Below are 17767 nucleotides of genomic sequence, written 5' to 3'. Positions count from 1 at the left end.
AGTTTCCACTTAAATGTCTTAGATATAACTCATTTTGTGTTCTCCACGGTATTCTCCGTGCTATCAGATACCTTCATTTTGATCTTGAGTCACTGGCAAAGTTCAGTATCACTGGGACACTATCACTGTATCAGTATCACTTTAATCACAATTAAAGCAGTATGTAACCTGAAAATTCAGGCCCAAACTCTATCTGATTGTGACATACGCCTGAATGCCTGGAAAGATAAGCATGATATAATGACACAAACGAATTCGTCTTACCAGAAAAGTAAACTGAGTCTCCAGCACTGAAAACAAAACAAAACAAAAACCTCACATACACAAATTCTGTTTGCAATGTGTTTCAAAACTGGCCATATGCATGTTTGAGAAGATACCATGAGAAGATACTTTTCAGACCTGTGGGGCCTTTATCTAGACTGATCTACCTGCCAGACACATTCAGGAGTTCAAATATCAGAAGAGAAACCATCTAAACCCTTTTGCAACAGGTAGTTGTTGTCATCAGGCCAAGCAAGGTAATAGCAAATACTTTGAAGAGCAACAGAGATATCTTCAAACCACAGAGATATGTTTTCATGACTCCTGACCCACTTGAAAGGAGGGAATGTGCTCATTTAACATATTGCAGAACAAGCATTCAATTTAAGTTTTATGTTCAAATTAGTGTCTCTCAAACAATTGTATTGGTTGCTTCTAAAGGAGTTTTATGAATTAAGGTGAATTTTCTAAAGATTTTTTTTTTTGCTTCCCTCTGTAGCAGCAGTGTGCAAATAGCATCGGAAGCCTCCTGTTTGTGTGCACTGTTTTCACAGAACATCAATGGCCAGAAGCTAAGCAGCTGATGACTAAGTTCTATATTAAATTCTGAGATGATTCTAGACATGTCATTATAGACTTCTGAAAGAGACAACAGTATAATTTTGAGACAGTTTCCTTTGTATTAAGAAATATTGTTTATCTTTATTCTAACAGTTGCTTGGACAATTAGGATTAAGCTGCTAAGGCAAACAGTGTCTGATTTAGTCAGAGACAACTGTTGGAATAGCAGAAAGTTCACTACAATGAAGGAATGTAGGCTAGCAAAGGCTTTAAAAGAAATTTCAGACCCCAATAGACAATTCTGAGAACCTGAACAATGGGTAGATATTGCAAAAGAAGAAGCAGGAACTACACGTGATGCTTCTTCAGTGATTATTTATTTACTGCCCAATATTCACATACTATTGTTTATATTGGCCCTTTTGCACGCGCCCTTGCATTTTCTGTCTGTGCTGCACCTAGGCAAATGCTGATAAACCAGAAAGTGAATAAGATCTTTAACTGGAGGTTGTAGAGCTGTGAGCCTGATCAGAAGCAAAACTTCTGGCAGCTCACAGCAAAAAGCTTAGAATAGGCAACATCCTGCAATAACAGAATATTCAAATTTCACGCATTGAAGACACTCTGAGTTCCCCTTTCAATCATGTTGCTGTGTAGTCATTTGCTCTTATAGAATTCAACCATAAAGATACAGCACTGCTTTTAAACAGTGAGACTGAACACTCGAAAGGTTTAATGACAATAAAACACTCCTCAGACCTCCTGTGTCCTACCTTCTCTCCCCTCAAAAACCAATCACAAACCAAAAAACCCTAAGCAAATGCCAACCATACTGCCAGGCTAAGCTATGCAAAGCCAAAATTTGGTTTACATTAGTTGATTGTGGACAATGAAAGCTAATTTATAGTATATGGAAATGATGCTGTGAAAGATCTATTGTAGACTTTAGCAAAAGGTGTAAAACTTTAGGCTTGCTGATGAACCTAGAACAGTCTTGTAACCACTTTAATGAAGCTGCTTAGTAAAGTAAATCGGTCTGTTCACGCACTGTGTCCCTCCCCCAGTGCTGGCTATTGTTTCCCGTTTCCTTGGTCTTCATTTGTCTTCTAGTATAAGACAAGAGGACATATCCTTTTGCCCTCCAAATGCAGGTTACTGCTGTTTCAGAGGGTATCTTAGTGGCAATTAGGTCATTGATTTCATTTTTCATTAGCTGGTGAGCTAGCAGTTATTTAGGTTGTGGGACTGCCCTCCTTTTAGTACTGGAAAATAATTTGTGTTCTTTTGCGCTTCCCTGCAAGTCAGCAGAGTTGCTCTTTTATTTCTAAATCTTGCCTGTGCCCCTTCTATATATGTTAAATCCGCCCCCTCACAATTATATTTTTGTCTCCAAGTTTGCCTTTCAACTTAGTGAACTCACTATGTTACACTTTACAAAAATCTTTATAAACTTCTAGCTGGAGAGACTGTCAGTAGTATCCCTATCTCCTCCTGTTCTATTTCTTATTTTAATTCTGCATTCACACATGGTAGATATGCATGCAGTTTCCAGTGTCTGCAGTGGGGTTTCAAAATGTGAATCCAGAACATCACAAGAACTAGGTGGGTTTATAGTCAGTGAAAACTGTAATCAATGTAAAGAACACCAAGAATTTTGGCAACAAGTAGGAGCTGTTTTATAAATATGAAACCCTTTATAGTCATTAGCCTTAAGGTACAACTGTCTCTGACTCCTTCCTTGAATTAAGCATTTATAGTCCTATGAGAAAGAAAATTCTCTGAATACTTTAAGGAGTGACTGGGAGCACAGTCTTTCTGCCAGGTTTGTATTTGATTAGAGATAAATATACTTGCCATAACACACTTCTTTGCAGAGTGCTTGCAGGTTTGTGGAAGTGACAATAAAAATAACAAGCGTACTGCTCTGCCTGGATGAGCACGGTACTCGTGTGGCTAAAAGCCTTCCGGTAAGTATGCAAGGTCATTGCAATGCTGATCCCATGGTATATCTGTAAAGAACGCACAAGGATAAAACGTGAGGAATATGCCTCTTACGGATGACTCATCAAGTTTAATAGCATTATTGTCACTTGAAGATAGTCTCAGGAAAACAAATAAGTGGTCAAGTGTTCCTGGCCCACCAAGTATTACTGATAATCCTTGAAATCATCACTGAAACCTTGTTTCCAGACCTTCTCATACTAATTTAGTAACACTCTCCTCCCCAGAAGAAAATAATTCATACCTGTGTTTTTTCAGTTTATTCCAAGAATGGAAGTAGACAATGTAACTGTTTAATGCCTCAGTGTTGGGCAGCTTCCTTTTCTCTTGCTCCTTTTTGCTACTCCCAGCAGACTACTCTCTCAAGAAATGTCTCATATCCTCTTTCCAAGCTGCTGCTCTCAGCTCTCCTCTTCTGCCTCGAGTCTACCTTTATGTGGTTCTGTCCTTCTTCGCAGCCTCATTCCTGCTGTTGCAATTACGCTACCTTTCCCTCTTGAAATTGATGGTGCTAACCTAAAGTTAAAACAATGGACTATACCATTAATATTTTGCAACGATATTAAGGCTATGCCAACATGTGTAAAAACGGGGAACAGTTTTCAGTACCACTGTTGGTAGGTTTATTCCAGCAACACAAGAATGGAAGGTGCTTCCCTGACTAGTAGGCTGTTGGGCTGCCAAATAGCAAGCAGAAGTAGCTGTGAATTCAAATTAGAGTACAAAGTATTAATTATAACCAAATCTTGGTCAGAAAAAAAAAATAATAGATAGTGCTGGATGTAAAACCATGATCTGGAAATCTATTTTTGGGGGGTGAGGGGTAAAGGGTGCTGCTAAAGGGAAGGGATGGGATGTGACCCAGGCTTGAAACTGATGCTGAAGGGATGCTGAAGCCTCTATGAGGAAAGGAAATATGTTGAAGGACCTCACAGAAACTGTGAATGAAGTTATGCCAGAACTTAACAGCACTGTAAGGCTGAGATAGGTCTCTTCCCATAAACTGATACGCCTTTTCAAAAGTATGTTTGTAAGGGAGTAGAAAGACCTTTGCGATATAAGAATTTTCTTAGTCCCCTCTCCCAAACTGTTTGAAATAACAGCATCAGAGTTTTACAGATTAACAAACTATGTGTTACATGCAACAATATCATTCCTATTATTTGTTCTTAGCTTGTAACCTTTAGAAAAACAAACAGTAACATTTTTGTGAGGTTTGCATAAGATTGTCCTCTTCTAGCATCTACCACACTTAGGACATACACAGTTTTGCAGTAAGTTTTAAAATGGGGTTATGTTTCTTCTGAATAACTCACCTTATGTGCTTAAACATAAAGGGTAAGAGACACTTTGTTTTGCTAGACCATCATCTTGGTTCAACTACAGAAAAGCTATCATTTATTTATATTCATGTAAGTCATGAGACTTTCACATCCTGTTTACCCCTTACATTTTATAAGCTAGGTAATTTATCTTATCACTGTTCCTTGCCCAGAGAATGCATTTATGACTAAGTGACATGGCAAACAGTAAGTGTTTTAAGTATTTTAATTCTATTCATACCTAAATGTGTTTTTGCATAATTACACAACTGATGATTTACTGAGCACTCTGCTATATTATGAGTCCCTTCGGGGTTTCCTCTACCACAGACTGGAGCACAGGGCGTTATTTGGCTGAATTGAAGTGTGATGAAAGCTGTGAATAGAGAACCATAGTAAGGTATGCAAGTGTCTTCCAAATAAGCATCTACAGCATGCTTTATTTCTGCATGTAAATAAATGTCAGGGGACCAAATCAATAAAGTAGATATTTCACAACTCTCATTGCTCAACGGTTTCGAACAATTTTTAATTTATCAAGATGGTGAAATATCATACGCAAGGCCATTGCATGGTTCTGTTATTGTTAAACATATTCCTGAAAAGAGATTTCTGTGTGCTGTGAGATTTGGATTTTCTCTAAGGAATACACTTGAAGAAGAGTAATGCTGACACCAAATATTTAAACATGCAGAAGAATTTCAGAAGTACATAGCTACAAAATACTTTAAAAGGTTAATATTTTGGATTATTTAGAAAAGGCAAATAAACCACAATGAATATCAGGAGACTGTTTTTTTGAAAGTTTGATTCACATGACTAACAGCTGGGTCTCTGCAGGGGAAAAACCCTGTATGAGTAAAACTGAAACTTGGTAATACTCACGAAAAAAAGCAAGAAGTGGGCAACCTTGAGCTGCTAAGTATTTAAAAATCCCTGTGAAAACTTTTATAAAGCCCAGCAGCCGTAAGAGCACCCTGTCCCCCTTTCCACCTCTGCAATAAACAACACAGGGCCTTTGCTTTTACTTGGTGAGAAAAGCGACTGTAATTGAAGTGTTTCTTTTTTCTTTTTTCCTTTTTTTTTTTTTTACCCCCTACATTATAGTAGTATTGCAGCTTTTCTTTCATCTTTTCTGGTAATCATTACTATTTCGTTTGTATGCATTTTCTCTTACTGGCAATGCAGAAGAAAACAAACACGTATCTCATTTCTATTCCTATCAAGCTAGCGCACCTGAAGTTAACTTAGTAACTCTGAAACCTAGTTAAACAAAACCAAAAAGACCATCAGAACAGTGTTTAATGGAAAAGCAACAAATTTCACACAGGAACCTTCACATGTATTTGAATACTGAGCTGCTGGAGTATGCTCTCACACGAGCAGAAGGAACTAGGCTGGCGGTATGTGAGGCGCAGGTTCTGATGTGTTTCAGTTCCACAATTTATGCCGCTACTTAACAATAATATCGGTAGCAAACATATAGAGGTTTCTTTGTAACATCTAGAGCAGGAAAAAGACATGCAATGCTGCATGCCCTACTGGAGTAGAAGTCGTGCTGTTCGGTCAGAAATGTGTAAAAGCGTTTAAATTAGCGACTGCTGCTTGGCACCGAAGAGCTCAGAGGAAAAGTAGAACCGCGTCTCGTCGGGGACGGGGCACAAAAACTGTAAAGTGCTTTTGGAAACAACGCCTCAAGTTCTCCTGCCCTCAACTTCTCCCTTGGGCTGCCGACTATTTGAGGCCGGAGCAGCCGAGGCCAGGCTCCCGCCGCCGCGAAGGCGCTGCCCGACCTGCGCCCTGCCCGGCCCCGCATTCACCGGCTTGCCCCGGGCCCCTGCGGGGGAGCCGGGCTGCCCATGGCCCCCCCTGCCCAGGTACGGACAGCGGCGGGCTGGTGAAGGAGGGAAGGAGGGAACGGAGGAGGGATCGGGCCCGGCCGGGGGCGGCCCCCATGGGCGGGCGGCGGCGGCGCACGGAGCCCTCGCAAGATGGCGGCCGCTCGGGGCCGAGCTACCGGGGCGGCTGCGGGGCTGGGGGCGGCGGGCGGCCGCTGAGGGAGGCGGCCCGGGGCTCGCCTGGCCGCAGGGTGTGGGGAGCTTTCCGCGCGGCCGCCGGCCTTCACCATGCTGCGGGGCTAGAGCCGCGGAGACGCCGCAGCGGGGTAATAATGTTAGCAGAGGTAAGAGCCCTGCCCCGGCCCGCCGGGGTGCGGGGGGGACGGGAGGGCAGGGAGCGGCTCTCCGCACGGCAGGGCGGGCAGCCCCGCGCCGCGGTCCCCGGGGGACGAGGGGCTGCTGTCGGCGGGGGCCTCGGCTGCTCGCACCGGCCAGCGCCGGGCCCCTCTTAGCGCCCTGCCTCCGCCCCTCTCCTCCGCCAGGAGCCGGCAGGGCCCTCCCGGGCCCCTTCACCCTGCCCGGCGAGAGGCCGCGGGGCGGCGGCTCGGGGAGGCAGAGCCGCACCTGGCCGGGAGGCCTGCCTAGGCCGCGCCGGGGGGATGCGCCGCCCGGCCCCCGCCGAAGCCCCTCCGACCCGCCCCGCTGCGGTGGCTTTGCTTAGTCAAGGCTCCGCGTTTTCTTTCCCCTTCCAAAGGCTTAAGCCGAGCAGTTCTGCCCTGGCTGGAGTTTCTGGCTGTAGGCAGTTGGTAGAAGTGAGCTGCATCTCCCTGCTCGGGGGTCTCAGCCCAAAATCGGACAGATGAATATGAGACAAGTCTCTGTCTGAGGGTCTGCGTGGGTCAGGAGGGGCTCCCGTGCCAAAAGGTGATGCCCACGGGGGAGGCTCGCGTTGTGTGTCAGTCGCACTAAGCGAGACTTTCCTCTGTACTTGGTTTTCTCTCCAAAGACGGATTGATTTTCTATTTTTAATCAGTCAACAAGGTGTCTGGCATACAGACGCTTCCCAAACGTGATGACTACGTTACGTGCATTATGTGTTTTGTAATTTATCGCTTGATCCTGCAGTGAAGGTTATTTGTCCAAAAATAAATTGTCTTAAAACTTAAGCATCTTACAGGATGAAGACTTGCCTTCTGACACCTGGAAAATTTAGCTTTGCTTTCCTCAGCGATAGCTAAGGAAGTACACTGAAGCTTTGAATTTGTATCAGAGTTTCAGGGCATTAGAAATGTGGCTCTGTGGAGTGATGAGCTCTCAAATCTCCCCAGGAGGGTAACATCTGCCAAGTGACTTAAACATGTAAAAATACATGACCTATTTTTGCACGCGGGGTATGTGATGGGTAGTTGGAGTTAGTGGTCTGCATGAAATAGCCCTGGTAGGGATGATGTGTACAAGCATTAATACTTGCAATTGAGATTATTTTAAGGGTGTCATAGAATGTTCTGGGTTGGTGCCTCACACCTGACTTTTTGTTCTGTTTGGTGATGGCTGTGTGTGCCTATTTCAGGACACTTTATTGTCTTGGACTTGAAAATTCTTGTCTCGTATCATCCACGCTGCTATACCAGTGCCACTTACTCCATTGGCTTTTGGAGGTAAAACCTGAAGCTTGTGTTTGTTATGACCGGTTACGATACTTAGCCTTGGTATCTGGAGGACTGGGTTCTGACGTGTTCTACTTCTTGTTCTCATTACAAAATCTTTGTAGACAAGATGCTTTGAAGCATTGCAGGCTTGGTGTCTTCCAAGAAAACAAATTTTTAAAATTTTGGGGGCGTCTAGCAAAGTTGTAGGCAGGCTTTGATTGCTTGCCTGAACAGCAGTTGTGGGGAGGAGTTATTTAAACAACCAGACAGCTCTGGAACGGCAACAGCAGTGTTTGCAATTTAGAAGCAAACAAGAAAACTCTTCTGACATACAAACTGGAAGGAGTCCTTCTCAGTGTGCTTTTTTTGGCTGCTCTGATGGTGACTTGAGTGACTTGGTAACTAAATCACCTTGTGAAAACTGCGTGCATGCCTGTGAACTGTTTCACACTTGGCAGGAAGATGCAGATTGCCTCAAGCCTACTGATGCATATACAGTATTCTATAAACACTTAAATCTCCTTTTTTTGAAAAAACAAAAACACTTTATTAGTGAAAAGTTAATTGGAATGTATGGTGGACTGGCATTAGAGTAGGACAATAGGGAGAACTGCATGCGTCTTTAGGCTGCCTAAATTTATCTGAATATCTGGATGCGGTATTTCCTGAACTATGAAGGCTGTACTAACTAACTTTAGGGAGGGTGAACGCCAGACAGCCAGTAGGTCTTTTTTTTCTGTCACAGAGTAACTGTTTATTTAAAAGCATACAGTGAAGTGAGATTAGAAAAAAATAAAAAACCTAATTTGGTGGATTTTTGTGGACGTGGGTAGTTTGCTATTGCCTAAAATGGCCAAGATCACCGTCAATTTTTGGGTCATTAAAAACTTGGAAAAAAGTCCTGCTATAACTGCTAGTTTTATGAATTCAATATAATTAAGCAAAATACTTAAGTTTGCATTTTTAAGTGCGAAGACGAGGCAGGATCTGGTTCTGCATGTGCTGTTATCATACGGTTAAAATGTAACTTAGTTTCTCAGAATCAGCTTCCTGCATCCTTTGACTGTATCCATATATGCAGACCGCAGCAGATTCAGGCCAGTTCTGATGTGGTTAGAATTAGGGCCTTGTAATCAGTAATTTCAGGGGAAGATCGCACTTCCTGTCAGGAAAAAAATACTGGGTAGTTGGTTGGATTTTTTTTTTTTTCCCCTTACTGCAGGTCTTATTTTAGTTGCATCACAAATCGCATTGTTGGATGCCAGACACGTTCTTATTTACCTACCTAGCAAAGGCTGTTCCCCAACTTCTTATCGTCTTTTTGGCCACTGGAACTCACTTTTGCGGTCGTGGTGATGCGTTCTGTCTGTAGGTGTTCAGAGTGCTGCTGCAACAGCTGTTTCTCTAGTTGACCTTTCTGTGTCTTTTCACTTGTTCCCTTTTTCTTACTCATCAGATGTCTCCTTTGCCATTCAAGACTCAGTGTGGCCTGTTCCCACGCGACTTACTGCTTCAGCACTCAGCGCTGGTTTTCTCCTCCGATGAAGCTGTGATGGACACGAGTTGCCCTTGTCCATCCCGTGTGTTTTCAGGTGGCTGCCTTCACCGTTCTTGACTTCTGTGCAGTGGCAACTGTACAGCCCTTGGCACAGCAAGGCAGCTGGTGCTTAACAACTGTGTCTTATGCTGTTTAATTTTATCTTAAATTCAGATGGGGGCAAAACAGGATTTCAGTGAGACTTAGTTTACAAGAAGTTTCAGAGCTTATTTATAATTGACAACCCGCAATTGAGTTTGCAGTCAGTATTGCCTCTCTGGAAGCATAAACATGCTCCTCAATTTTTCGACAGCTTCTTCTCCAATGTTTTTCTTATTAAACTGGTTTGAGATTCTTAGTGATGGCATCCCTCTGAATTTATCAGCAGCTAAATTTTCAACAGTTCAATTCTCGTTTTAGCAGAGAGACTTTGCAGTCACTAGCTAGTGACAGTTGAGAAGCTTTTTGAAATTTGACAAAGTAGGAAAAGTTACTTTTTCTTGTCTGCAACTGAAAATAAGCAATGTAAAATGAGCTCTGATTTGTTGATATTTATTGCAACCAGTCAAGATAATTCACCAACCACAGATAAATTACCTTTCAGTTAAACTACTTTTTATTTATAAAAGATGTATAGCAAACTTTTATTCTTGTTAAACTTTGATGGCTGAGACCACTGAGAGCTGTTTTTGGGGAAAACCAAGGAAATTATCCTGACTTTAAGAACAAAGATTGACTTAGCAGCTTGTTTTAACTTGCTTTAGAATAATAATGAATTAGCCTTACTGAAACAGTAGTACATTGTAATGTACATGTTCCTCCAACCCTGAAAGATGCAGGACACAGTTAACTGCTAAACTGCTAAACACAGTTAACATCTAAACCCTCTGGACTTCATAGCGGCCTTCCAGTACCTAAAGGAGGCCTACATGAAAGCTGGGGAGGGACTCTTTGTCAGGGGGTGTAGGGATGGGACAAGGAGTAATGGCTTTAAACTAAAAGAGGGTAGGTTTAGATTAGATGTTAGGAAGAAATTCTTCCCTCAGAGGGTGGTGAGGCACTGGCACAGGCTGCCCAGAGAAGCTGTGGATGCCCCATCCCTGGAGGTGTCCAAGCCCAGGCTGGATGGGGCTTTGGGCAACCTGGTCTGGTGGGAGGTGTCCCTGCCCATGGCAGGGGGTTGGAATTAGATGGTCTTTAAGATCCCTTCCAATCCAAACCATTCTGTGATTCTATGGCTCTTCCTATATAGGTGGTCATAAAGTGATTAGGTCTAATGGAGTTTTGCATCAGTTCTAAAATGTCAGTCTGTGCAGTTCCCCAAAACAGTGTGGAAGAGGAAAAGTGTGAAGCTTCTTAATTCAGTAAAAATCGTAATAGCTTGCCTGGTTAGATAGTTTAAGGAGCTTAAATGTTGATTTCCTCTGTTTGGTAGTGCTCTAGGGAATTATCTCTGGCTTAAATATGTTTGTCCCTTTATCCCCACCCTTACGGAGATGACAAAGCAGGTTTTCATCTGAACTAACATGAGGAGCATTGCTATTATTAGAAATGAGAAACCATTGGAGTTGTATGCGGGCTATTGGCAACACTTTTAAGAACTAATATTTTCAAGTCCCATTAACACCTTTCGCTGTCACTTGGCTGAAAGTACTAAGGCTGGAATAATAGAAAAATCAATTGTAATTGGCACTTTCAGTTACATGAGGGAGAAACTTCAAGAAGTGCGAGACATCATGATCTTGGGCTTAATTGCTTGTTCTCTTTTTTTTTTAATTATTATTCCATAAGTAATCAGTAATCTTTCATTTCTGAACTGAAAAAATGAGGCGTTACCTCATGATGTAACCATATTGGAATATTTTGACAAGATCACTACCCTTGTTTACATAATTTCTATTGTATTACACTTTAATTGGGTAATTGTGATTATGGGTATGAGGTGAAACAGACATTGGCTTATAATGTGAGTAAGCGTGGTTGGTGGGTATGTTCATCTAGGCGACTTCTTTTATAACTGTCATTTATTTTGGAAATAAGTCAATTTCTATCCTGCTAGAGTTCAGGAGTATCTGTCAAGCATTTTATTCTTGCTCAGAAACAGAAATAGCTCTGAAATCCTTAGAGAAGAGAAGTAGATTTCTGAAGGACTTAGTGTTGCTTGGTGTTTTGTATATTGCAGGGGATGTGATCTCACTGAAAGCTCTCTAAGACAACTTTACTTGTGAATTTAATCAATTGGCATTTTAAAAGCCCCACAAATTTTCAGCTGGTTTTGTTCAAGGAGGATTTTCTAAAAGTGCTTCGTAAAACAGAATACAGAGTTTGACCGCAGTGGTTACTTCAGTAGTATTTTAGTTTGAGGCCATTTCATCAGTGGCCCTGAAACTTCTGGAGTCCTGCAGGTTTGCATAGTTTCTCAGACAGTGAGCATGAGATTTAAGACCCATTTGAACCTCAGTAGGAGTCAGTCTGCCAGGTGCCAGCAGGAGAAGAGAAACCTCTGCAATCTCTGCTTGCTCACTTTGCACTGAAGTCCCTTCTTGCATCAAATGGCAAGCGTGATGCACATACTGCAGCTTGGCTTGGTTAGAAGAACTCTTGGTATTTAGAACTGTTATCTATCAAGAACTGATTTTTGTTTTACAGGTGGGAGTAGTGCTATGATTTTTTTTTTTTTTTCCCAAGAGAGGGGCGGTATGGCCAAGCTAAAGGTTCACAGGTACCTGTTGAGAACATTGATGTCTAGAGCGTTCGGTTAAGTATTGCAATCTGAGTTTTGGGTCAGAAGATGGGCTGCACACATTTTCTTTCCAAGAATATTCATGAATTTGGGATCTGGCTTGCTTTGTACAGAATCAGCTGCTTTTATTACCATGTGATTCATATTTATCGTGTCTCTTCCTCTGCCTTTCTTGCCTCAGTTTTGTGTTTCTGGGAGGAACGGTGTGGTCTGAATTCCATTTTATTCAAGTCTGTCAGTGCTATTATTGCATAAATATTGCTATTTTAATATCATGTATTTCTGTTCTTCCATATATGTTTGCAACCCTGAGGGCTAGCTCTGCTCCGTGCTTCTGCTGGTGCCATATAAGGCACTCTAGGTTAGGCTCGAGCAGGAAGTTTGCATTGCTACACATCCTGTGGGATGCTCCGCGCTTCCACTCTTCCTGCTGATGCTGTCAGACGAGGGCCAAGCAGAAAATACTCTCGAAGTTCATCGTGAAATTCTTGTTACAGCTAACCAACTGGTTATGAAACAGTGCCTCAGACTTGGCATAACTCCTGTCATAGCTCATCATCAGCGCTGAAAGCATGGGCAGAACGTGCCTGATGTTCCCGGTCATCCTATGGTCAGAATCTGGCGCTCCAGACCGTGGGGATAAGCTTAAAAACCTGGTCCTTGAGGAAAGAAGTATCCAGCCAGTGTAACTGTAGAAAGAATGTTTGTTTTAAAGTATTGCTGATCATAAAAATCATCTTGGAACTGTTTGACTTAAGGGCACGGTGAAACCTTGCTCATTGCTGTTCTAAGAACAGCTGCTGCAGGCTGACCAGAGCTGTCTTGGATCCTTTCTTCTTTGTGAGGCTGACACCTCTTCACTTACACCTCTGTATTCCATTATAACAACTCCAGACTTAGTTTATTTTCAGAGTTTTCCTGAGTGTTGTATTATGGCATCATACAGCATCTTTCTGAAGCATATCTAATGATTTTTGTGATGTCTTGAAAATAATATGATTGGTAATACTGCTAGTTCTTTTGGTAGATAAGGAAAATGTATGTGCTTGCAATTGCACCTGTATTTTTGTGTGCAATTTTTTCCTCAAATGCTATGCTGAGCATTTTTTCCAGCATATGTTGGCATATTTGTTAATAGTTTTTACTTTAATTTTTAATATTGCTACCTATTGTTTGTGGTAGCTAGCTTCTTTTAACATAATTGGAAGAAATACGCTTATTATATTTTGTATATTCAAACAAGCATTTCTGATCACAGTGCTAACAAATTGGAATTCATTTCTGTAAAGAAAAATGTTTTAATATGATGATCTTAAAGCTTGTGATTTAACATCTCATTTACAGATTTAATCTTAGGGTACATTGCAAAACAACGAAAAGGGGGCTTATTATGGTTCATCTATTGCTTATGTATAATTTTAAGATTATTGTGGGGGAGATTGTTTTGTGTGAAAGTGACTGTCATTGTTTTGATACAAAGATGTATCTTTATAGTGCTAGGCTGCTGGGAGAGTAAGTATTTTAAATTTTCATTCCTTTTTTTCTAAACTGAGTACTCAGTAGCTGTGCTAAACGTAATTTACTTGCACTGTTTGTGTACAAGCACTGAGTGCCTTGCTTTATGGCATGACGTTATCTCTCTTCTGCTTCATGCTTGCGTTAATTTGACTTTCTTGTGTTAATGATGAAATAAGTTTTATGTATTTACACTGTCTGGACTTTGGATAGTATTGGTCTTGTCTTTCAGTTGGCAATTGCCCTACTACAGCTTTTTAAAGAGTTCTTGAGAAGATGATGAGTTAGAAATAAAGACCAAAGGCAAACTTTGTTTATATAAATGCTCCAAAGCTCTTCCCTACTTTATTTGAGAATACAGTAAAGGAAAATAAATAACCAATTATTGATAGTTTGCTCTTGCCTATCACTTTCTTTTATTTTTGCTTTATTTTACTGATACCTTCTTTTCTCTTGTTTTCTATTCAAAATTGTTTTGCTGTAATAATCTCAATATGTTAATGTTTTGCTTGCGTTCTTCTTAATTTTTCTCTTGATTTCTAGAGATTTGGCCTTAACTGTGTTTTTTCTTGTTCTCTGTTTTTTTGATGCATTATGCAAGGTATTTTTCTGATTTCCAAGGATCAAAGTAACCATGCTGCTCTTGTGTGGAATAGTATGAGTTGGTGTGTGAATGCTGCCACTTTATCTGTGTGGCTCTTCATTTATTTATTACTTGTCACTCTCATGTGTTTCCTTCCTCTTTGTTTTTCTTCCTTAAATGTTTATCTGTGTTTTCCTGCTGATGTCACGGGGTAGGGCATACATTTTTCTCTAGATGTGTTGCAGACATAAAGGAATATAAGATACTTGAGTGTCATTTCACATTAGAATCTAACGTGGAATTACACTCAGTATCTTATATATGAGTGGATCTAGTCTGGGCTGCTGCTAAAGGGGGTTTGCCCAGTCCCACCTGGTCCAGCTGGTGTGATGCTGCTTCTTGCGTCAGGTCTAGCAGCTACCTGGGAACCATGCGAGGAATTTTTTGGCAGCCGCATGAGGAGTCAGTGAGAACACAGAAATTCCCCAATCAATGGCTACGTGATCCAGTATGAGTGAAGTGCACAGTGCCTTCCTGCATTTACTTCTATTTACATCTAAAATAGAACTAATACCCAAAATAATTCCTATCTTTCTGAAAATGGGGATCATCCTTGTTCCTTCTGTGACTTCTGAAAGCATCTGTGCCTCTAAAATAGTTACGAGTGAGGTGAGCTACATCCACTTTGGCAAGTTTTTTTTTTTTTTTTTTTTAGTGTTCTTGATGTTGATGATGGCTGAGGTTTTTAGATTTCTTCTGTAAACTTGCACCAAGAGCTGGGAGCTGGGTACTCAAATTACTCGGTTTCATCTGTTGGAAATATTCCATACTCAGGTGGTGGAAATGCTTGTTTGAGAATTAAGTGTTCCAGGGAGTTCATAAAACTATCTGTAAATTTTATTTGCAGATATTCATGCTTGCTGTCCCCTTCAGTGCCATGGTGGGCAGTGTGTGCACCACGGAGCCATCCAGGATGTAGCTGGCACAGTAACTCTGGGCCCAGATTGTGCCCGAGAAAGGGGAGGAGGCTGCTGAGGCTGAAATATTCGTCAGGATACTCAACAGGCTCTGTGCGTACATAGAGGCCAAGTGGACGGAGGTTATGGGGCAGAGACTTGGAAGAAATTACAGGAGGTCTCTCTCTACTTACACGTACCTTGGTTTCTGAGCTACACACTGCAGCCCACCAGCAGTGTTACATAGCAAATCACTCAGATAAACCCTGCGAAGCTTAAGCACTTCAGATGCAGCAGGCAAAATGGGTTTGTTGATAACAGACAGCGCTCAGGAAAAAGTGAGAAGTGCACAGAAGACCAGGAAAGAAATGCTCAGAGTAACCATGGTTTACTGAAAGGAATGGTGAATCAAATGGGACTTGGAAGTAAGTGGGTAAAGCAGGCAAGCCATAAGGGTTGAAGGAGGGATTAGGAAAGGGGATTTTAAACACAGGAGGGGGAAAGATTGGGAATATTTGTAATTGATATTCCTCTTACATTTATCCCACTGAAAAAGGCTATAGTATTCAAAAATTCTTTTCCCCTTGTTAAATAGGGAGACATTTTTTTTTTTGTTCAGGCACTGTCCGTTCTGCAAAGAATTAGCAAATCTTTTGATGTTACAGACTACTGGAAAATTTGGACGTGCTGATCTCATTTTTTATTTATTTTTAATGCAGCTGGATGATATTCTGTCCGGAAAAACAGTTGTAATGAACTGGAAGTTTAGAGGATTGCTGTAGCTTTGTAAATGTTTTTGTCATTTTGTATAACATCAGTTTTCATGTTTGTCTTCATCTAGAAGCATCCTTCATATAAAATTTGGCTTTCTGAGAGCTCAGATGTAATCTCAGAGACTATTGAGAATTTGTAGTGAAAGCATTTGTATCAGTTTCTTTTTGGTATCTCGGCAAGAAAACTTAGTGCATTTAAAGAGCTGAAGTAAGTTTAAACATAAGAAGGGAATAGCGGAGTAGCAGCATAATTGTCAGAGAAAGGTTCTAGTATTCCTTCAGTGGATTTGAGCTGCTGCTTAAAATGCACTACATTTGCAGCCTGGATCTGTTATTTGGCTACTGGAAACTGCTTCTTTGAGGTTCCTCTTTTCACATCCATTTAGTTTTGTAGTTGAAGCTAATTATCTTCCTGGTTAAAAAGCACTACATATTTAAAAAAAAGGTTGGAAAAGACCTTTAAGATCATCAAGTCCAACCGTTAACCTAGCACTGCCAAGTCTACCACCAAACCATGTCCCTAAGCACCACGTCTACATGTCTTTTGAATACCTCCAGGGAGGGTGACTCAATTACTTCCCTGGGCAGCCTGTTCCAGTGCCTCACAACCCTTTCAGTGAAGAAAATTTTGCTATTATCCAACCTAAACCTTCCCTGGTGCAACTTGAGGCCTCTTGTCCTGTCACTAGAGAACTTCTTGTCCTACCACTTCTTGCTTGGGAGAAGAGACTCACCCCTATCTCCGCTATAAACCTCCTTTGCGGTAGTTGTAGGGAGCAATAAGGTCTCCCCTGAGCCTCCTTTTCTCCAGGCTAAACAACCCCAGTTCCCTCAGCTGCTTCTCATAAGACTTGCTTTCTAGACCCTTCACCAACTTCATTGCCCTTCCTTGGGCACACCCCAGCACCTCGATGCCCTTGTAGTGAGGGGTCCAAAGCTGAACACAGTATTTGAGGTTTGGCTTCACCGGAGCTGAGTACAGGGGGACAATCACCTCCCTAGTCCTGCTGGCCACACTATTTCTGTTACAAGCCAGGATGCTGTTGGCCTTCTTGGCCACCTGAGCACACTGCTGGCTCATATTCAGCTGGCTATCTGTGAACGCTCCAAGGTCCCTTTGTGCCAGGCAGCTTTCCAGCCACTCTTCCCCCAGCCTGTAGCATTGCGTGAGGTTGTTGCGCCCCAGGTGCAGGACCCGGCACTCAGCCTTGTTGAACCTCATACATCTGGCCTCAACCCATCGGTCCAGCCTATCCAGATCCCTTTGCAGAGCCCTCCTACACTTGAGCAGGTCAACACTCATGCCCAACTTGGTGTCGTCTGCAAACTTACCAAGGGTGCACTTGATCCCCTCGTGCAGATCACTGTTTGAAGAGAACTGGCCTCAGTGCTGAGCCCTGGGGGACACCACTACTGACAGGCCTCCGACTGGGTTTAACTCCATTCACCACGACTCTTTGGGCCCGGCCACCCAGACAGTTTTTTGCCCAGTGAAGCGTATGCCCATACAGGCCTTGAGCAGCCGGCTTCTTCAGGAGAATGCTGTGGGAAGCCTTACTGGGTCAAAAGCTTTACTGAAGGCTGGGGAGACCACATCCACAGCCCTTCCCTTGTCCACTGAGTGCGTCACCTTGTTGTAGAAGGAGATCAGGTTTGTCAAGCAGGACCTGCCTTTGATAAACCCATGCTGACTGGGCCTGATCACCTGGTTGCCCTGTATGTGCGGTCAAATGCTGGGGGACTGTTAGTAATTTTTTAGGAACAGCAATTAGACATAGTGAAGGGGAGATCATTGCAAGCGGAAGTCCAAACTGGAACTAGATTCATGGTGCTGGCACTGGTTGAGGTTTTGGAGTCAAAAGAACAAAAGATCCCCCCCCCCCTCCCAAATTATTTAAAGCGGTCATTATAATGTTTGTAGCTGTTTCCTCAGATTCCAGTGTTTAGACAGTAAACATCCATTATTATATTGGTGGTAGTTGTTTAGGAGACTATTGCTCTTGCTCCTTTTTTATTTCTAAAGAT

At 42.2% G+C, this 17767-nt stretch overlaps 1 protein-coding gene and 1 long non-coding RNA gene across 7 annotated transcripts in view; one reads left to right on the top strand and one right to left on the bottom strand.

Moving 5' to 3' along the window:
* Positions 1-2513: 2513 nt before the first annotated feature.
* Positions 2514-5206, bottom strand: LOC125183285 (uncharacterized). The gene is made up of 3 exons (XR_007165055.2): positions 4390-5206; positions 3071-3342; positions 2514-2834 (listed from the first exon to the last, which is right to left on the bottom strand). It is a non-coding gene; the product is annotated as an uncharacterized lncRNA (long non-coding RNA).
* A 659-nt stretch (positions 5207-5865) lies between these two features.
* SNX13 (sorting nexin 13) overlaps positions 5866-17767 on the top strand; it is a 68557-nt gene continuing 56655 nt past the window's right edge. The window contains exon 1 of one of the 6 annotated variants that reach the window (XM_066991791.1): positions 5866-6025. In XM_066991791.1, the coding sequence (XP_066847892.1) occupies positions 6008-6025 (18 nt within the window). In that variant the 5' untranslated portion in view covers positions 5866-6007. Of the gene's footprint in view, positions 6026-6119; positions 6331-17767 lie in introns of those variants that run through there. The other 5 variants (XR_010829152.1, XM_066991789.1, XM_066991788.1 and 2 more) reach the window with 5 other exon arrangements.

This window comes from Anser cygnoides, chromosome 2 (assembly GCF_040182565.1).
Source record: "Anser cygnoides isolate HZ-2024a breed goose chromosome 2, Taihu_goose_T2T_genome, whole genome shotgun sequence".
Taxonomy (NCBI): Eukaryota; Metazoa; Chordata; class Aves; order Anseriformes; family Anatidae; genus Anser; species Anser cygnoides.
The sequence above is the reverse complement of the archived record's forward strand: the minus strand, read 5'-3'. Positions and strand labels throughout refer to the sequence as shown.